This window comes from Sminthopsis crassicaudata, chromosome 3 (assembly GCF_048593235.1).
Source record: "Sminthopsis crassicaudata isolate SCR6 chromosome 3, ASM4859323v1, whole genome shotgun sequence".
NCBI lineage: Eukaryota > Metazoa > Chordata > Mammalia > Dasyuromorphia > Dasyuridae > Sminthopsis > Sminthopsis crassicaudata.
The window spans coordinates 262,402,154-262,425,299 of record NC_133619.1 but is presented as its reverse complement, the minus strand read 5'-3'; the positions used below and the strand labels follow the sequence as shown (position 1 = coordinate 262,425,299).

The window sequence follows — 23,146 nt, the reverse complement described above, 5'->3', positions numbered from 1 at the left end:
CTACTTCTTGACTTCAGATTTGATGTTGTGTTTGATTCTGTGCACTTCTTTGAGGGAAGAGCTAGGCCCTCGGGGTTGACCCCTCCCCCCCCCAAAAAAAATTTACATTTCCACACACTAAATGTTTAGATTTGTTAAGGCAACAGCTTAGCCAGGAATAATGGATAGTTGTATAATTATTTATTTCAGTAAATTACAATTTATTGAAATGAATTATAATTACATTTATATAAGTCTTGAATTAGGAGATGTCAGTTGTATAAACAGAGGCAAGAAGCCAGTTGAGCAAACATTTAAAAGTTATTCTATAAGAATAATCAAACAAACTAATGAGAAGCCACATCACAGAGACAGAGAAAGAGAGACAGAGAGAAGGGGAGAGAGAGGGAGAGACAGAGGGGAGAGGAAAAGGGGAAAGGGAAAGGGAGGAAAGGAAAAAGAAAGAGAGGGAGAGGGAGAGAAAGAGAGAGAGTGAGTTATTTCTGATTAAAAAAACCTATGTGATGAAGCATGCTATTTATTTCCTGAGGCTTCACTCAAAGTGTAGAAAGATTTTTGGACAGATTTATTTTGCCTAGCTATGCTTATTCATAGCAAGGATTTTTTTTCCCCTCTTCTTTGGTCTATATTACTACTAGCAGTAGTAAGAGGGGAAAAAAAAAAGAAGAAGAATATAAAAAGACAGCTAAAAATTTTATTTAAAGAGTACACAGGGGAAGGAGGAAGAAGTTCAGAAGAGAGCACAAACAATAGAATAGTTTTGAAATTAGTTTTTTCCAGAAAATGGTATGAATAGAAAGTCAGTGCTTTCATAAGCAAGGTAAACAACCTAAGTAGAAATTCACACTACAATTAGATTAAAAAGATTTAATTTCTATCTTTCACAATTATGGATAGAGGAAAATTTTATAATCAAACAAGAACCAGAGAGATCATAAAAGATCATAAAATATTCTTGAAAAATGTTTTTTGAATGAACAAATCAATGGTAGCAGAAGAAATAAAGGTTACTCCTTAAAATTAAAATGTCTATAAAATATGGTGTGATTCCTCAATAGATAAGTGGTCAGATGATAGTACAATTTTAAAAAATAAATGCAAATTACCAATAAGCATATAAAAATATTCCAAATCATTAATAGACTATAAAATACATTAAAAAGTTACTTTTAAGTTTCTTTAGAAATACTAAGAATTAAGTATTTCTCCTAAATCATGGCATGCAAAATGATTCCGATTAGAATATGGTAAGAAGACATTAGAACTTTACATTTATTTTTATCTGAAAAGGTAATTATTTAAAAAAAAAACAAAACAAAAAAAAAACCCACAAGTAAAATGCTTTACTAACATGCTCAATACAAGGTAGTGCTCTCATTCAATCCTCATGTCATAGCCAACTGTCACAAGATACTTAAGATATCCTAAGGGATCTTAATAAATTTAGACCTGAAAAAATACTTAAGAGGCCACTCAGTCCAACCAATTCATTTTATAGATGAGAAAGAAACATGTGACAGAGTCTAGGTCCAAGATTAAAGAACTCTTGATTAAGTGACAAAGTATTTGAACCAAGGTCTTTCTGATTTCAAGTCTAGTGCCTTAGCTATTTTTTAAAGACAAGATATCAGAGGATCTTCAATAGTTAAGTTTGCTTCTAATGTATTCTGATACATTATATTGATGCCTGGGTTACATGAATTTTCAGATTACATTAGTTGGTTTTGAACAAACTAATCCTTAAAAAGACTTTTGCAACAAAAATGCAAACTAAAAACAATGCTAATCATTCAATAATATGAACAAATTTTTCCGCCCTGTGGAGGCCACTGAATTATTATAAATAAAGCACTTGAGCTGGGTAAGAGTTTTCTCTGACAATGAAGTACACTTCTGGCATGAGCAGAAAGATAGGACACAAGTTTGGAATGAGGCATACCTTTTCAGACATGATGAATGTTTTGCCTACACTTATTTGTTACAAGGAAGGGTTTCACCATGTTTTGTGGGTGAAATTCAGAAAGTCATTAGTGATATGAAGTCAAAGTGATGATTAAAAAAAAAACAAAAACAAACATGAATATAAAAAAATTATATTGTAAAACAATTATAGGTATACTGCTATAGGATAGAAATGTTTTGGCTTTTAATTTAGATGTTTTCTCCCTTTAATGGCTTTTCACTGTAGAGGCACAAACCAATAGGATAACTAGATATTCTATCTATAACAAATCATGACTTGGTTTCACCTTTTAAGAAAGCAAATGATTATTTCAAATGACATAATTTAAGGGGAAAAAAATCTTTTTAGACTAACAATTCTCCTCTGACATGAGAATGTAAGTTTTCTTTAATTAAAAAACATGATTTAATTCAACTGAAAATAGTTTACCTTTAATTTAAACAGAATCAACACTGTTCCAAAATTCAACTAAACCAAACAAACCACTCATAGTCTTACTTTCTCAAAACTATCATCCCCAAATTAAATCACTTAATATGACAAAAACATACCTGGTTAGTTAGAGGCTGTTGAATCTGGTCAGTGTAAGATAAGGCAGAAACCTGTTGGTCACTTATGTTTGGCTGACGACGGTCACTGTACTGCTGATGTGAATGGGGCATTTGTCCAGCCATCTGAAGACCAGCGGCATGGAATGAAAATGATGGTGCAAGGCGAACAGATGAAGGTTTGCATGCTGAAGTCTCTCCTATGAAAAGAAAAGAAGATTAGAAGGAAATATCTATATTCTAATAATATGTGAATCATATACTGTTTTTAGGGAGTTTATCTTCATTCAGGATTTTTCAAACTGAATCCAATATAAATATATCATTAGACAATATGAGAAAGAATTCTATCTAAATTCTATCTTTAAGTAAACTTCTTTTAAAAGTTGTATCTAAAAACTCTTTAAACTTAGTCTTTGTATTTTAAATGTACTAAGATGATTGTCATTTAGAGAAACACTTCTAAAAGCTTTCTGGTAACATGAACTACTCAAATATTGGATTTTGAGATATTAGGATTTCAATGATCTATAATTATATCATTATCAAGATAAAAACTCTTCTGTAAATTGGTAACCATCGTGGTAATATGTAAGCACATATTGGTAAGCTATTGCTGAAAAATATAACTTTTATAGATAAACTTTATTTCAAATAATATATCACCTCCCTCTGGCACACAGCAATGGTTCAATCCATCCTCCATACAAATATAACTATGATTTTCCTCAAGTACAGTGTTTTCCTACTGAAACTCAAGTAGTTCTCTACTGCCTCCAAGATAAAATATAAATTCCTCTGGTTGATTTTTAAAATCTATCAACATGGAGAACCAACTCATATTTCAAGCGTTATTATACATTAATTACTCCCTTTCTTGTATTCTTTTGTAGTTTCTTGTAGCAAGGTGGCTCACTGGATAAAGATCCAAGTCTGGAGTCAGAAAGTTCTGAGTTCAGCTCTAGCCTCAATGTACTAGTTGTATGACCCTGGAAAAGTCATTTAACCTGCCAGTTTGAGTTTCTTCAGCTATAAGCACTTAGTACATAACATGGCACAAAGAAGGCACCTAATAAATGCCTATTTTCTTTCTTGCTTATTTGTACTCCATTTTAGACGAATTAGTCATCTTGGTTACTCTTATTGTTGTTGTTCAATCATTTCAGGCATGTCTTCATGATTCCATTTAGGCTTGTACTTTTTGTTTTTGTTTTCATTGCAGGGGAAAGGATTTAGTGCTACACACAGAGAAACTGAAGTGGTTTATCATTCCTTCTCCAGCTCATTTTATAGATGAAGAATTGAGGCAAACAGGATGACTAGGCTGGGGTCACAAAGTATTAAATGCTGAAGCCAAATTGAAACTCAGGTTGCATAATACAAGATGGACTGAGATCTGTTCCACTAACTCTAAAAGTACTAGTTATTGAGGTCAATGGGACCGTATATCCATTGTTATGGAGCAAGATGATGCGGATCAATAGAGCAAGATAGCTCTATTGAAAAACACTTATCAAGGGCCTGCCAGACATTGTGATAGGTACAGAGAATACAGGAATAAAAAGGAAATAATCCTGTCTTGAAAGAGCAAAGAGGAAGGGAAATGGAGAAAAGATGCACTAACATCTGGGAGAAATCAAGAAAGGATCATATAGATGTACTTGAAAATAGCTTCAAAGGAAACTAAGGATTCCAAGGGACAAACCAAAAAAGTAAGGATTCCAAGAAACAGAAATAAAAAGGGAGTACATTCCAGGCATATAGTATAGAGTAAATTGAATTAATCCTCAGATTTTAAAAATTGGCTCAACCATGTAGACCAAAGGAAAAATTAAGATATTTGCCCACTTAATTGTATTTACAACTCATATTTTTTCCTGGCTCAGCTTGGGATTCTCAAGCCTCTACCTACTTTCCAAAAAGATACTTCTTTCCCTGAAATTATCTCTACTCCCAAGAGGTCTCCTCTGGTAAAGTGTTGCCCAGGATAATAATTTCACTTAAAATTTAGGCCATCCATTTTATTTCTCTCTTCAATTCCATTCAGACTTTTAATAATTTTTTTCATGTTATTCTCCTGTCCAGCTCCCTTTTTCTCTTATTAGAATACAAGTTCCCTGAATGTGGAACACAACACAGCATTTTCATTTTTTTTCTTGCATTTTTGTTTTCTTTTCTCATTTTTTTTCTTTTTGATCTGATTTTTCTTGTGCAGCATAAGTGTATAAGTATAAATTGGATTTAACATATATTTTTAACAAATTTAACATATATTGGATTACTTGCCACCTAAGGGAGAAAAATTTGAAACGCAAGATTTTGCAAGGATCAATGTTGAAAAGTTATCTATGCATATTTTTAAAGTTGTAATAAAATTAATAAATTTTTTTTAAAAGATTATTACTTCCTAGTAAATCAAATTCATTTACTATATAGGGAGAGAGAGAGAAAGAGAGAGAGAGAGAGAGAGAAGATACAAGTTCCCAAAGGATGTAGGGTGAGATTTTGCCCTGTATTTATATTTTAAGTGATTTCCAAACTGCCTGGCATGTAATAAGTTCTTAATAAATGATTTAACTGTCCATTTGTGTTTTCTTACTAGAAAAATTTGTTTATTAACATTTGATATTCCACAAATAAGGAGATTCACTACTCATTTGTTAAGTACCTATTATATACTAACAAAATACTAACAAAGTCACTGGCCTCAATAATATGTTTACAATCTAATATGTAGAAATTATTTTTAAAAAGGTCAAAATATCATGAAAGAAATGTATTTTAGCTATCAAATTCCTAATTTAATTTTAAACTATTATTAAAACTAATGTTACTGTGTACATATATTGTATTTAATTTATAATTTAGCATATTTAACATGTATTGGTCAACGTGCCATCTGGGGGGGAGAGGGAAGAGGGGAAAAATTAGAACAAAAGGCTTGGCAAATGTAAAATTACCCATGCATATATCTGGTAAATAAAAACTATTTAAAAAAACCCTAATGTTACATCCTCAACTGAAAAAAAAAAAAGGGGGGAAAACATAAATGTAACAAATGCAAATAAAAAAGTTGATATCTAGAGTCTGTTAGGGGGATTGCTTCATTACTCTGGGGGAGGAAGGGGAAGGAAAGACAGAGAGGGAGAGAGAACAGGTATGAATTAATTCCAAAAAGTTAGCAAATTTATCTATCTATTGAAAAGATCTTATATGGAGATTATTGACAGAAAAAAATTAGTCACAAACACAATAATTAACATAATACTATTGTTTGTAATAACAAGGATGTGGGAATGGACTATATACTCAAAAATTAGGGAGTGGCTAAAAAAATTTGTCTCACCTAATCTTAATACATTTCACTATATGGATGAATACAAAAATCAGAGAAATATGGGAAGATCAGTAAAAAAATAATATGAAAGAACGAAAGAAATTGAGCTAAAAGAATAAAATAAACAAAGATTAGGTCAACATAAAGTGAACTGATAAATCATTTTTCAGGGAATATAATTTGTGAGGAAAGATTTGAAAAATTGTTGCAAAGTGTCTCTTCTTATCAGAGCAAAATGTTTAAAAAAAATGTTTAACTTAAGTGTTTTCATGTTATAAAAGTAGCATGTTAGTTAACCATGAGTTCCTCACCTCAAAAAAGAAATAATGTGTAAGATAAATGGCTCTCTTAACTAGAATGTAGGCAGCAATCAGCTCAAATTGTTAGATGATCCTTTCAGATTGATAATTGCTTTAGCAAAATATGGGGAGAATTCTAGCTATCCTGATATCTATAACAACAATTTTTATAGTATAAAACTTTAAAAGAATAATGATCCCACTACATATTTCATTAGTATTTTATAGATTTCAAAGGTGTTTCACAGACATTAAATTATCTGATCTTGCTCTTCCAATGACCTTACTCCTTCTAGCAAATGCTTTATCCTTACTACGATGAATCTGAAGAAAAATCACAACATTTTGTTTTTATTTTAATATTTCTGGAGCCTAAGTATAGCACGTTAGATGTAATGGGCAACTGACATTTGTTCAGTTGAGTTTATATTCAAGAGAAATGAATAATCTCCTTACAAAAATCTGTTTAAAGTATAAACAAAATAGGCATTTCAAAATATACTAGATATATCTGTAAATTTATTGGCATATGGTTACTACAAAATGTTTCTTCAAATACTGATTTCCAAAAATTTATTCAAAATCAAAAACAGGATTAAAATATTAAGCAATCATATCCAACCTAATAATATGGCTAATTTCATAAAAACATGACTGAACAGTTAATGCAAAAGTAATTATCCAAAAAACTTAGTAATGTTTTACATCATTAGTTGTGGTAGGGTTTCTCTATCTTATAACTAGCATTTTATAAATCTCAAGACTTGCAAAGTATTGTACAAGTACCTCATATGATCCATACAATAATCCTGGGAGCTATCACAATTCCCATTACAGATAACAAAACAGAGAGAGTCAAAATGGTTAAAAGACTTGACCAACTCTCATAGCTACTAAGTGTCTGAGACTAGATTTGAGCTTGGGTCTGGAGCTTGGGTCTTCCTGATCCCAAGTCCAACAGTCTATCCACTACACTTCAACTGCCCAGCATAATAATGATGTAATTAAAGATTATGTCAAAGCAACATTTTGCAGGCTGTACTTAAAAGAAATTAGCTGGTAGACAGCTTGTTTTCTTAAGAAAGTTGTAAGAAAGCAAGTACAATAACAGTATTTATGCTTCTAACCTGGATTAGAAGGCACTCCTAAAAACTGCTGATCTTTCCACAGGTAGAGTTACTTAATTGTCTCCCAAAACAGAGAACTTATTCAAAAGTGAGAGATGCTAAAGTTGGGAAATGGGAAACTGAGGCAATTGTCATGGAAAAAGCCTAGAAGAAGTAAGATTCAGGTCCTGCTTAAAGCAAATACCAATTTAAAAACAAAAAACATTGTAATAAGGACTTGTCTGTGTTAAGTCTTAAAGATTTAAAATTGAATTGTCCTTTGGGGAATTTGGCATTTCTTTTTATTCTATTTTTTACAGTTTTAATTTTATTAGGATTCAATCTGTGACCACCTTTGACATTCTGAATCCAGATTCAGATTTTAACACATTAAAAAAGTGAGTTAAAAATGCAAAGAAGAACAGAAAAAGAAAATAGTATATTTCTATTTAATTAAAATTAAAACATCAGATGTGGGAATTCCACAAAACAAGGATATCAGGATAAGATAGTGAGCCCTTAAGAAAACAAGAATATTGATTATCAAAGCAGAAAACTATACCTAGCTTAAAAAGGAAATCTAAGAGTCTTCTTGTTCCAACTACCTAAAAATAAAAACTTTTTCCTTCAGAGAAAAAGGTCTAGAACATTAGTATTTTAAGATATGTAGTGAACATTCATAGTATGACACGTTGAATTTGAATATTTTTAAAAAATTAAGTATAGTACTTTTTCAAGAAATTTAGACTCTCTGGGGGAACAAAACAAAAAGATAAACTAAAAAATAACATTATCCTCAAAGAAATAATGTTGCAAAAAATAACTTTTCCTAGTTATAAGAAATATAAATATCACATTGTATTTGGTATACACTTAGAAATGGGAATAGGTTTCTGATAATGAATAGATGTGGTGGGTTAATGAAAAAAAGCCATATGGAAATGACCTTTGGGCTCATTTCTTAGAAACAGAAGTAGCAGAAAATTACCCTTGCAAAAATCCATCGATATTCTAGTATTTTGGATCACAGTAGCTTGAATAAAAGATAAGAAGGAAATTTGTTGTTTAATTGTTTTTCTGTATCTGACACAAAATAAATATGTAATTCTAGACAAGACCTTAAACTCCAGGATAATAAGTTGCAGAGAAAAGGGCAGATATTTATTGGTAGTGCATTTCTTCACCTGAAATCAGTTAAAATAAACAAACAAACAAACAAATAAATGAATGAATGAATAAAATTCCTATGCAAATTACAGATCAAAACAGAGGTGGATAGCAAGAAAGAGAGAAAGCAATCTTGGAAGACCATCTCTCTGTCACAATAATCTTCTCATGAACAAATTTTCTGTGACATAAGTTTAGTAGCAATTATCAGCAAATAACTGAATTCATGTTCACAATATCAAAATCAACCTGAATTCTTCGTTCTCCCTCACCTGACATTCCAAACCAGTCATTCATTTCTGTAGATTTTATACTTAAATCAGTCTCTCCAGTCATATCTATATGTGTTCTCATTCTCTTTCTCTCATTTTCTTTCTCTCTCTCTCTCTCTCTCTCTCTCTCTCTCTCTCTCTCTCTCTCTCTCCCTCCTCATTTTCTTCCCCCCATTTTTAAGGTTCTTACCATCTTCTATGGATTATTACAACAGTCTCTCTTGCCTTCAATATCTCTCTTCTCCAGATAGCTATAAAAGTGGTAAAATTCCTAAAACACAGGTGGCAACCATGTTACTTTTTTACTTAAAGACACCTATTGATCCTATGGCCTATAAAATCAAATGTCAATTTCTCTGACATTTCAAGCCCTTCCTAACCTGGCTCCAAGTAACTCTTTATAAGCTCCCTTTTTTAATCCTATGTTCCTTCCAGTCAAACAGCCTGTTCATGCTCTTCATAGGAAACAGTCTATCTTCTATTCCTATGCCTCTGTAGGGGCTATAATTTAAATTTCATTTATCATTTGGTTCCTGAATTTAATCCCCTCCTCTCAAAACCTAGATTAACTTCATCATCCATAACATCATCATCATCATCATCATCATCATCATCATCATCATCACAAAACAGTAAGTAACAACTATTAACATATAATACTATATGCCAGACACTAAGCTAAGCATTTTACAATTATTTCATTTGAGCCTCACAACGACATTGGGGTTATTATCTTCATTTTAGAGATGAGGATATTGAAGCACATGGGTGAAGTGATTTGCTCAGGGCCACACCATCAAGTGTTGGAGGCTGGATTTAGACTCATATCTTTCTGACCCCCAAGACGAAACTCTAACCAAAGTGCTACCAAATTGGCTCTCTACCCTATTTCGTACATGAAGAGTCCAATTTGTAGTGGGTTAAAGCCGGCAGCCATCCAGAAATGGCTTTTGGACTAATTTCTTAGAAACAGAAGCACCAGAAAGTGGCCAAGCAAAAGAAATCCAGGAAGAACCTAGTGTTGGGGGCACAGTAGATTGAATAAAAGATTAGATAATAAAACTTGTTGTTATTCTAGTGCCTCCAAATTTCTTTGTGTATGTTTTATACTTTATTTTCTGAGTACGTATTGCAATCTTTCTTCCCCCCACCCCTCAAAGAATATAAGCTTACTGAGGACAAATTTTTGTCTCTCTAATCTCAGAGCCAGCACACTCCCTGGTACAGTACAGGTACTTAATAAATACTTGAGATTTCCTCAAGGATTCATAACACCAAATGATAAATGAAATTTAAATCAATGTATATATTTACTTCACATTTAGTAGTATTACACCATAAAGCCTCTTTATTTCCCTTTTTCTATGAAAGTTAGTGCCAGTGCTATCTTCTCCATAAAGCCTTCTCTCATATTTTCATTCCCAATCCCTCCAAAATTATCTCCTAATCTTCTAGTTATTTAAAGCACTTAGTCTAGACGTCTCTGTTTCATATCAAACTTCTTTATGCACATGAATTATCTCTTTAGCATCATCTATTAGCAGTGATCTATTTCATCTTAACATTATCTGAATTTAGCCAACTTGAAACTAGAAGTTCATCTGATTCCTATCATATTTTCAAATTTTAAAAGACCTCAGAGTTTATCCAATCTAACCCTACTGTTTTATTAAAGAAGCTGAGATATAGGTTCTATAGTTCTAAAATCATGCTCCTATTAAACTTTAAATTATCAAAAATCACAGAGTTATAATTTAAATGCAACGCCCAGTGGACTTTGCATTTCTACTATACTACTTGAAAGATCTCTTACCAAAAGAGATAACAAGAGAGCAGAACTTTTTAGAGCTCTTCACAGTGGAAAAGAAAGAAAAGGATAAAAAGGAAAGGAAACAAAAATAGAAGACATTTTTCCAAAGGTATGAGGGGAAAAAAAAAAAAAAAAGGAAATATGGCATGGTGAATTGAAGACCTATTTGTGTGTGTCAGAAAGATTTTTATTCAAGTCTCATCCCTGTCTGCCACTGTATGAACCTAAGCAAGAATCTTAAATTCTCAACACCCCCAGATTTAACAAAAGAATTTTAAAAGATAAATTAGCAGTAAAGATGCCAAATAACATTTAAAGATTTGTAATACATACAGGTAGTATATTTTCAAAGTAAGAACACCTGAAACCAGAAAATGGAAAAATATCACTACAATTTACAATTTAGAATTTATAATGGGTGCATATGTATATATACTGAGCAGTCTGCTTCAGAAATAGCTAATAATTAAACAAAATGGATATGTCCCTGCTACCCTCTAGTGGTGGATAGCAGCCACTGTTAACACATATGTTAGAGCAAACTGGAAAGGAAAAAAAAAAACCTCAATTAGCTGCTTCTTCCAGTTACCCATTAGGCAACCTGATAATTGCAGGTGCCAACCCTCATTCAGAAATACAAGTACCTGAATCAAATGCTAGTTGTAATCTAACAAGATAATGTACATTAAGGTAATCATCGATTATATTAAAAGGACAAAAAGATACAACACTAAAAATAAACTTCATAGAGATCCATTAAAATTTTCGGTTTTATTAAAACATAAAGGCAGAATTAAAACATCTTATAAAAGAGCAAAGCAAGAACAACAAAATTAATACCTTTTCCATATGGCAATCTTCAAATTCCCGAAGCAAATGTTACTTATTTTACCATATTACTATTTTACTCAGTTTCTGAGTATTCCTTCATCAGGCTTAAAAATCTTTACTTCCTTTAACAACTCGAGTTCCTTCAACATCCTTCTATATGCATTCTCTATCTGATTATTATCTTTCCTAAAATCTGACACATACAGCTGATTCAGCCTGACTGTGAATTGCAGAACGACAATTGCCATTTCTACTTCTGTTTCAACATGCCTATTAGTGACCAGTGAATTAGTTTATTAACTTTTGTGGCTACTAAACTCATAATTTGTATGGCACTAAAATCTCTGGTTCTTTTTAACATGAACTTTTACCTATCCCAGTCTTTCCTATTTGAATGCCTCTCAACACTCTTATTAGAAATGCCAGAACTCTTAAGAAAAGAACTTTCACAAGAATGAAACCTCCCAATTCTTCATCATTTCCAGCAAGAGTCTATTATCTAACACGCATGCATATACCACAGACACACATACTCTTTCTGGTTCCTCTTTTTTGTTATCTTACTTCACTGCAATGTCTGTACATCAAGGACAGGAATTTTCTTGCGAATTTAAAGTTGCTTCCTTAGTATAGTTCAAAGAATACATATTATTAAGTGGTTAATAAATGCTTTATGTTTATAATTCATCCTGTACTTGGACTACTAATTTTTGAACCAATATGTAGACCATCTATTATATTTACATCTTATTATATTTGGAGCATCATTTCACTCTACCAAAATCTTTCTGTACTCCAATTAGGTCTTCTAACATTTTAGCTATCCCTCTCAGTTCCCTGACGTCTACAAATTTGATAAGCATGGCCTTATAACCTACTGATAAAAATGATGAATTAGGCTAGGCCAAAATAAGAACCCCCAAGTCTATTAATACAGATTTTTCCATGGATTTATAACTTAGAGGAAACCCTACAACCAAATATAATTTCACTACTATTAATTCCTGATGAATTAAATATTAAATATGAACATTAATATGTGATAGTGGGAATGTGGATTAGTGTACTATGATACTATGTAGTCCTACATTTCTTTCAAGTAATTTTAAAAAGATCACACCTGAAAGATAACTATAGCAAACACTATTTTCTTGATTGTGGGAAATAAGCAGCAGAGTTCTAGGGCAGAGGTCCTCTGTAAGTCAATCAAAAAGCAACTTGTCACAGTCAAAAATGCTTAATTTGGACCACTTTAAAAATCCCAGTTGTTTCTTCTTACTACTCATGAGACTTTGGACAACTCTCTGAAACTCAATTTCTCTGGTATTCAGTTGTCTCATCTATAAAATGAGAATATGGGAATTCTTCCAATTCTAAAGTCTACTGCTATAGTTCTATTCAATTCTAAACCTTATAATTCTTTTGATCCAGCATTTCTAACCCAAAGCCCCAAGCAACTCAAGAATTTTTGTTAGTAAGAAATTGTGAGTAAGAAAAAGAATGAATATATATATATCCTCCCCTCCCTGAGGTCCAACACTTAATTCACTTACTGACCATTCACAAATCACTTTATTTCAAATATTTAGCATTAAGAATCAAAAGCAAAAAATAAATGCAAGCTGAGCTATGGAATAAATTGATGCATTATCATAATGCATTCATTGGCACATAAAAGGAAAGAATTAGAACTGGGGAAAGGACCATTATAAGTGTACACACAAGGAAACTAAAACCCAAAGAATTTAAATGACACAGTAATTATAACAAAACTGGGATTCAAATTCAGATCTTTTTTACTCCAAATCTTGTGCTCCTGACTGCATCAGACTGTTTTATAGGCTTTGACAGATTCAAACAAAAGTGATTCGGTATGGTTGTTAACTAAAGTCAGAAAGACCTAGATACAAAATCTATCTCAGACCCTAAGGAAACCACTTATTTGCTTTGCCTCAAATTTCCTCATTTACAAAATAAAAATTCTATCTTTTAAAGCCCTTTCCAGTTTTAAAACTATAATTCTTTGGTTATCTATGTTCTCAAGAAACAGAATTATCCAAAAGTCCCATTATGATGTCTCAATAAACAATGAAATGAACTTTCTAAGAATAAGCTTTGTCAGGTTTAAAGAAAATGGCATGCCCCATAGTATAGAATTGTAGGATTAGTCTAAGTACATACTTATCACCAATACATTGTCCACAACAACAAATAATATAACAAAGTTAACATATCCATAACTAAACCTCCAAATCTTGTTAGTCCTAATTTCTCTGTAATTATCCAGGGTACTACTATTCTCCCAATAATCCAAGTTAGCAAACTAGGTATTTAACACAGTACCTAGCATATAGTGTTTAATAAATGCTTGTTCAATAAAATAAAATAAAATAAAATAAAATAGCTTCTTTTAAAAAACATATTATTTTAAATCCTCACTATATTTTTTTTGCCCTCAAAACACTACATATTCTCTGCTAAAAAGCTATTAGAAATAATTCAGAACTTTAGCAAAGCTGCAGGATACAAAATAAATCCACATAAATCCTCAGCATTTTTATACATTACCAACACAATCCAAGCGCAAGAGATACAAAGAGAAATTCCATTCAAAATAACTCTCGATAGTATAAAATATTTGGGAATATATCTACCAAAGGAAAGTCAGGAATTATATGAGCAAAATTATGAAACACTTGCCACAAAAATAAAGTCAGATTTAAATAATTGGAAAGACATTGAGTGCTCTTGGATAGGCCCAGCAAATATAATTAAGATGACAATACTCCCTAAACTAATCTATTTATTTAGTGCTATACCAATCAGACCCAAGAAACTATTTTTAATGACCTAGAAAAAATAACAACAGAATTCATATGGAACAACAAAAGGTCGAGAATTTCAAGGGAAGTAATGAGAAAAAAAAAAATTAAATGAAGGAAGTCTAGCTGTAACTGATCTAGAACTATATTATAAAGCAACAGTCACCAAAACCATTTGGTATTGGCTAAGAAATAGACTAGTTGATCAGTGGCATAGGTTAGGTTCACAGGGCAAGATAGTGAATAAAAATAGCAATCTAGTGTTTGACAAACCCAAAGATCCCAACTTTTGGGATAAGAATTCATTATTTGACAAAAAGTGCTGGGAAAACTGGAAATTAATATGGCACAAACTAGGCATGGACCCACATTTAATGCCACATACTAAGATAAGATCAAAATGGGTCCAAGATTTAGGCATAAAGAATGAGATCATAAATAAATTAGAGGAACATAGGATAGTTTAGCTCTCAGACTTGTGGAGGAGGAAGGAGTTTGTGTCCAAAGGAGAACTAGAGATCATTATTGATCACAAAATAGAAAATTTTGATTGCATCAAATTAAAAAGGTTTTGCACAAAAACAAGATTAGAAGGGAAGTAACAAATCGGGAAAACATTTTTACAGTTAAAGATTCTGATAAAGGCCTCATCTCCAAAATATACAGAGAATTGACTTTAACTTATAAGAAATCAAGCTATTATCCAATTGATAAATGGTCAAAGGATATGAACAGACAATTTTCAGATGATGAAATTAAAACTATTTCCACTCATGAAAGAGTGTTCCAAATCACTATTGATCAGAGAAATGCAAATTAAGACAACTCTGAGATACCACTACACACCTGTCAGATTGGCTAAGATAACAGGAACAAATAATGAAGAATGTTGGAGGGGCTGTGGGAAAACTGGGACACTGATGCATTGTTGGTGGAGTTGTGAAAGAATGGAGAGCAATCTGGAATTATGCCCAAAAAGTTATCAAAATGTGCATATCCTTTGACCCAGCAGTGCTATTACTGGGCTTATATCCCAAGGAAATACTAAAGAAGGGAAAGAGACCTGTATGTGCCAAAATGTTTGTGGCAGCCTTTTTTGTAGTGGCTAGAAACTGGAAAATGAATGGATGTCCATCAATTGGAGAATGGTTGGGTAAATTATGGTATATGAATGTTATGGAATAGTATTGTTCTGTAAGAAATGACCAACAGGAGGAATACAGAGAGGCTTGGAGAGACTTACATCAACTGATGCTGAGTGAAATGAGCAGAACTAGGAGATCATTATACACTTCAACAACAATACTGTATGAGAATGTATTCTGACGGAAGTAATTATCTTCAACATAGAGAAGAGCTAATCCAATTCCAATTGATCAATGATGGACAGAATCAGCTACACCCAGAAAAGGAACACTGGGAAATAAGTGTAAACTGTCAGCATTTTTTTTGTTTTTCTTCCCAGATTATTTTTACCTTCCGAATACAATTCTTCCTTTGTAACAACAACAACAACAAAATTCGGTTCTGCACATATATATTGTATCTATGATATACTATAAGATATTTAATATGTAAGGGACTGCCTGCCATCTAGGGGAGGGGGTGGAGGGAAGGAGGGGAAAAATTCGGAACAGAAGGGAGTACAAGGGATAATGTTGTTTAAAAAAAAAAAAATTACCTATGCATATGTACTGTCAAAAAAAAAAGTTATAATTATAAAATTAATTTAAAAAAACACTACATATTTCTTCCACAAGTACATCATAACTGTGACATTATGATAACAAGATTACAGAATTAGTAACCAGGAAATCAGTTTGTAACAATAAAGTGAGCAAGGCCTAGGAAAATAAACTAGATTTTCTCAGACTCCCTGATCCCAGGATATTATTTTAATATGCCACTAATTGAATAAATCAATAAACATTTATTTTAGTTAAATAAAATAGTTTAGTTCCCTCAAGAATGTCTTCTTTTAAGGAATTGACCACTTTTAGGAAAAGAAAGATAGGATTCAGGAAGAATACAGATGATGTAAAAAATATACATTAATAAAATATAATCTATATAATAATCTATATATATAATCTATATAAATCTATATAAAGGGGATCTGGATATTGCCTCTTTATCTTGCTACTTTTAAGATGTTAGCAAAGATTGTTGAAAATGTTTTCTCATCTTAAAAATAAAAAGCTGAAAGAGGTTTCTGATTGGAATGAAAATACATTATTTAAAATTCAACTAACATTTATTGAGCTCCTTCATGGATAAAGTATATTTCATACATACTTCTATGGTAATATCACTAAACATAATTTAAATGCCAGATAAGATACAGAGAAGCAACAAAGAGTAATGGAAAGAGAGCTAACCTTAAGAGTCAGGTAGACCAGACTTCAAATACTGCCTTTGATCATTATTGGCTGTGATCATGGGGAAGTCACAACCTTTCAGTACTTTAAACACTAAAGCTATAAATTTCAAAGTAGGTGCCAACACACAATAGTAAGGGGAATTTCCTTATCCAGAAGTTCTTAATATTAATGTAACCACAAAATAAATCCTATCCCTACCCTATTAATGAAAAATGAATGTAGATAGGACCAAAAAAAAAAAAAAAAAAAAAGAGAAAAAAAAATCCACACACCATGCCTTCCGAGCCAATCTACAAAAAGACCTTTAACTTTTGGAATGGAATTAATTAATTAATTAATTAGTTAAATAAATAAGTAAATAGATAAATAAATAAATAAATGAATGAATGAATGAATGAATGAATGAATAAATAAATAAATAAAAGCCAAAGTCTTATGGCTGAAAGACAATGCCAATAACTTATTTTTAGTACTTCTGGGATATTAAGACTAAAATATAAATATATAAAATATAAAATATCTCACTAAATAGAGAACTGTTGAATTCTATAAATTACTATGCTGTACCCTGTATATGTAATTTGGAACATATAGATATAGCTCATTATTGATTTCATAAGGATTTTGTTCCTTTCTCTCCACTCTGCCAGTTGGACCCCAACTACCACATCCTATGGGGGCCAGCAGACCAAGGTCTGTTTTCCCTTTCATTTCACTACAATAGTGCTAAGGGTGCGCAATATCACACTGAAATATACTTACCATTGTCAGCATCAGTTAGTCAACTAGCATTTACTTAGAACCTGCTAAGTCAAGGACTGTGCTGAACACTAGGATATATTTAAAAAAGAAAAATCTCTGTTCCCAAAGAGCTGACAAAATGAAGGCGACAGCATGTAAACAAACTATGTACAAACAAAATATATACAGGTTAAATTTTTGGTCTCAGAGGGAAGGCACTAAGATTATATTAAAACAGGAAAGGTTTTTTGCAGAAGGTAGAACTTAAATAATTACAGAAGAGGAAAAGGAATCCTACCAAATCCTTCAATGTTATATGATACTGACATTTAAACCAGGGAGAAAGGAGAAATAAAACTAAAATCAGGTATTTCTAATGATTGATGAAACAAAAAGAATTTAGAAAGATTATCATTTAAAAATATTAGCAAAGAGGCATGTAAAAGATTACATATTACTAACAATTATTATATTTACATAAAGAATACAGAATTATTCAATGTTATTCTATCACCTACAAATACAGTAGACTATATTAACAGAAACAATAAAAAAAAGTAGAAAAATTGATTCTTCCTCAATATGACAATTAAGATTTACCTGTAACTAGAAACCAGTATTATATATGATTTTTAAAATGTTGGTGAACTTTTCCATTAAGATGACAAGCAGAGCAAGGATATTCATTATTATCTCTTTGATAAAAGTTCTAAAAATGCTAGCTGTAGCAATAAGAAAATCAGGAAATAGATCCCAAAAAAGTATTACATTTTACAAACAGACATAATAATGTACTTAGAGAATCCAAGAGATTAAACTAAAATTTTAATGGGAATTAATATTTTCAGTCATAGTAGTAAGGCTAAAAGATAGTCCCCCCAAATCACCAGCTTCCTACCAATAAAATCCAGCAAGAAGAAATAGATAGTCTATTCAAAATTACTAGAGAACACATAAAATTTAGGAGTCCACCTACCATGACATACAAAAGAACTAAATTAACTATAAAATATCTTTAGAGAAACAAAATAGATATATTAAATAACTAGAAATTAATTGCTTCTAGTTGGACCTAAATTAGTTTATTCATTGCCCTACCAATCAAACTAAGAATTACTATATAAGACAGAAAAAAAACAAAAATCATCTAGAAGAACAAAAGGTAATCTCAAGGGTAATAACAAGGGAGGACATGGGAAGGAGTTTGGCATATATATCATCTCTCAAAGAATAAAATTTTACTTTCTCCCCCAATATGCATGATTTAATAAAAATAAAAATTTATTTTTACCAAGCTCAGACCCAAAGCAGAGATGAGAATCTTACCTTCCTTGTTTAGAAAGATGGAAAATTTCATTTTTCAAGTCATGTCTGATTCTTTTATTGACCCCATTTGGGATTTTTTTGGGAGGGGCAAATATATTAAAGAGTTAAGTGACTTGTTCAGAGTCACAAAGCTAATGAGTGTAAAGCCAGATCTGAACTCAGGAAGATGAGTTGGCCTCCCCTGTGTCACCTGGGTTGCCTAGTGGGAAACTACAGGTGTGAAAAACTACAGAAGTTTTGCTGGATTGTTTTTTTTTTTTTTGGGGGGGGGGTCTGTTTTCCGCGTCCTCCATTATTCATTATTATATGGGATAGTTATATGTACTCTTGTCATGTTCTTGATTTTCAAATACAAGTAGTGACAAAACAGAAATTTTAAATGTCATCTACCTCTCCTCCTCACCCAGCAACTCCCTCTAAACTCACCTGTAGCTTGACACAATGGTTCTATCACACCTGCCTAGCCACTCCTTTTTAGTCTCCCTTTCTCAGTGTCAAGCTCCCTAAAAGGAGAAAGCAGAGTAGGAAATGGAGGAAGAAAAGCCTTCACAAGAAAAATAAAGTTAAAAAAGAAATTACCCTCCCTCATCCCAGAATCACCAAGATCTAGTAACTAACTCAAAAGAGTTAAAATACATGTTCTTTGTGGGAAGGAAAGAATAGAAATAGCCCCAATGCAACCACTTCACTCTTAATCCTTACAATCATCACTTTAACTTCTGTCATCCCCACAAACGTATAATCACACACAGGAATGAAGAGAACAAAAAACGATCCCTTCCCCTTACATGGTGGAAAGTATAAGTAGAATAAAATTTCCTGGATTGGACTCCAAAATAAACAAATTATTTAGTCTCTCTGGGACTTTAGGTTTTTCTGACCTAGAAAATGAGGAGACTAAACAAAATCTAGATCTATGATCCTTTGAAATCCATGTCCATATTTCTATTAATTATACCATCATTATTTCAGACTCAAAACCTCAGAATATTTGACTCCTTGAGATTCCATCAATTTACCACCTCCTTTTTTATCCCTCTGAAAAGTGTCTCTCATATCTCTTCCTTTTTATTTCCACTATCAAAGCTGAACTACAACTCAAAATTGGCTTCAATTCCTTAAAATTTTTGCCACTTCAATCTATCTATTGCTATTAGATTCATTCTTCCAAAACATTTTTGCTAAGATGTCTTTTTTACTTGAATGCATTTACAGTTTTCAACTCTTTCTAAAGCAGAATCTAAACTACTATGTATGTGTGTGTGTGTGTGTGTGTCTGTATACATACACTAACAATTCAGGCTCAGCCTCTATAGCACACTGTACCACTACGAAGCAACCTTAGTTAGAACCAAGTTAGTCTTACTTCTTCCATACACTTTCTATTTTCCTGCCACCATGTCCTAGTTTAGTTTCCCCACCCCACTTAGGAATATCATTTCAATGTTTCTAAATTCTATTCACCCTTCAAAACCTCATTTAAAATACTTTTCCTAATTAAGTTTTTTTCTTACCAAAGTGACCTACAATAATAATAGCTCTCTATATAATGCATTGTGATTTGAAAAATGCTTTACATATGTCATATCATTTGATCCTGGTGATAATTTTATTAAGGTAGACACTTCAATTGTTACATTATGTTAGAGATAAGAAAACTAAGGATAAGAGCAGCTAAATGACTGTCCTAAGGTCACTCAATTCATAAGTATGTAAAGCAGTTTCTGAACTCAGGTATTCACAATTCCAACTCTGGCACATTAGAATATTAGCTGTCCCTGAGAATTTGTTAAAGTCACTTATTTAACTTAGTAATCTTATTTTAATCACAGCATCCATAAAATGAGTAAAGTAACAGCTCTCAATATGGATTTAAGGTCCCTTTCAGATCTAAATTTTGTCTCATCCTATAAAATCTTAAAATATCTTCTTTTGAACTTTTTCATTTTATTATTTTTTAAAAATTGTTTTTGTTATTCTGCATATAACATCCAACATTTCCATATAAACAGTATAGAAAGAAGGTTGAAATAAAACCATAAATCTCTAATATGTAAGCTTGTATTTTTAAACTAATAATATATGTTGAATGTTTTTAAATTTCAAAACTACTCTGTCCCTGCTTCTGCTTCTACTTTTAAAATTCCTATTCTTTTCTGAATGTTTTTTAAATGATCTTATTTTTTAATCTCTCCTCTCCCTCTAGTTCCTCTTCCTCCAAAATCCCCCTCAATAAAAGCATGAAAAACATCCTAAAATAAGCATAGTCAAACAAAACAAATTGACACATTACCTACATCCAAAAGGGTATATATCTTAACAAACCCCTCTAAGTTCCCTAATTCTCAGTTAGGGTCCATTCACTATTCATCACTGTTTTTTAAAGTAAGGTGATCAGTGCATAGATCAAAGGCTTTTAAAGATGCTTTTCTTTAAATTGTTGTAATTATTGAATACTAATTGTTCTCCTATGTCTCATCACTTCACTGTCATAGTTTCGCAGATTTCTTTGAATCTAGCCTTTTTATTCATTCTTATGGAGCAAAAATATTCCATTACAGCCATATACCATAATTTGGCCATTCTTCACTTAATAGGCATCCGTTTAAATATCAAATCTTGCACCCATTTTTGAATTATACTGAATTGTCTTATAACTCATTTCCTATGGTGGTCTTATATTGTTATTTAATTTCCTCACAAATTACCAAATGTTTGTTGCTGGACTTCAAAACAGGAAATATTAACATCGTATTTTAGAATAAAAATATGCCAAAATCAATCTTCCTTTTAATAGAAGTAATTTTAAAAACTGAAAGAAAAATTAAGGCAGCAATAGTGGGAAAGTCCCACATAGTTTTTTTAGTTTTTAAAACTATGGCAAGATCATGAAGGAAAAACTTACTTTTCTGGCTGTTTAAAATTATCAGGTCAAGGTACATTTTGACTCATGTCATTTATATCTTATTTATTAAAAGCAACAAAAGTGTAATAGTTATAAAAAGCCCTAAGTTTCATACAAAAGCTATATGCATTTATTACTAGGTCTTGAAAATGCTGCCAGAGATAAACAACAAATTTACCTCACTAAGCATTTCCCAATGTTAAATAAAACAGCTATAATTTAGTCATACTTAAGAGATCTAAAAAAAAAAAAAAAAATTCTTATAAAGCATTTCACTGAGTAGGATTTTGTACAAAATAATAAGTGTATCGCACTTATTTAATTAAATCCTTATTTCCACTTCTTTTCTAAAATCTGCCTGCCCACAGTGAGTGGAAACTGCTAAAGATCATTAAATACTCATGTAAATACATCACTAAATAACACAATGCAGCAGAACAGCACAGAGAAACTACCCTGAAACCCAGCAACAGCAGCTAATTAGCATAGCCTACCACTAAATCAGCACCATGTGATTGGAAATGTTACTCAGAGATTTGGCCAATCAAAATGGACTATGCAAATAGCATGCTTTAGTTGCCAGGGCAGAATTGTCCAATAGGAGAACAATAAACAAGAAATGAAAGTGAGCTTTGTCACATTTTCAAGTTAGCTGCAGGTATAAGGCATTAGAATCATAGTTTGTATTTCTAATCAAAAAAGAACAATTCCAGGGACACATCTCTGTTTATACAGTTACATCTTACATTATATTATAATTTTTTCCCTTCACTTTGGACCTTTTATGCAAAAAATCCATAGTTTTTGTAACATAATTTGTCATTAATTTAGGGAACCTTCACTACAAATACTTCAACAGGCACTTTTTTAAAAAGGATAAATGAAATAGAAATACTACAGAAAGCATAGGTGACCAGGTTTTTTTGTTACATTATTTGACTCTCCTTCACACTTCCCAAAAAATTGTGTATTCAAGATTTACTACAAAACTTATATGATTTCAAGAAATAATTTTAAAATATCAATTAGGTAGTTAAGCACAAATACAAAGATTGGAGAAAATAAGCTCAAGTGTAATGTAAATAAAATTACATTAAAAATGAATTTAAATATAATTCAGATAGTTTAAAGGCATCAAATGCAACTAATAAATATAGTTCTCTTTTAAAATTTTTAAAAAATTTACTAAACTTTATATATCAGAAAATGCTCTGGAGCATGTCAAGAAGATACAGTTCTCTACTTGTGCTTTTTAACTTGACCCTACTATGCCAATAATTTTTTTCCTTCTATTTGGATTCCAATAATGTGGCTTCAAATTAAAACAATTTAAGTTTTCAATCTTTTCCCCCAAAGACGGCAATCATGCATGAAACATTTTACTGTCTCTTCTTGAGAAATTTCTTTAAGATCTAGGAGCAAGAAAACTAAAAATTAAGATCTAATACTGACAGATAAAAGTAGATTTATGCATCAATAGAGTAGCAGTTTATGAAGCAACCTAGGTCTCAAAAAAAAAAAAAAAAATCAGTTAAAGATCATGGAACCTACAAGTCAAATTCAAACTTTCTCCTGCCACCATTTAGCTAACTTTGTGACCTTGATCAAGTTGCTAAACTTTTTAAGTCTCCTCATTTA

The 23,146-nt window shown here is 31.7% G+C and overlaps 1 protein-coding gene across 1 annotated transcript in view; it reads right to left on the bottom strand.

Annotated features, from left to right (window-relative positions):
• DYRK1A (dual specificity tyrosine phosphorylation regulated kinase 1A) overlaps positions 1-23,146 on the bottom strand; it is a 288,823-nt gene that overhangs the window by 203,874 nt on the left and 61,803 nt on the right. The window contains exon 4 of the mRNA XM_074300646.1: positions 2,515-2,711. Within this exon, the coding sequence (XP_074156747.1) occupies positions 2,515-2,711 (197 nt within the window). The remainder of the gene's footprint in view (positions 1-2,514; positions 2,712-23,146) is intronic.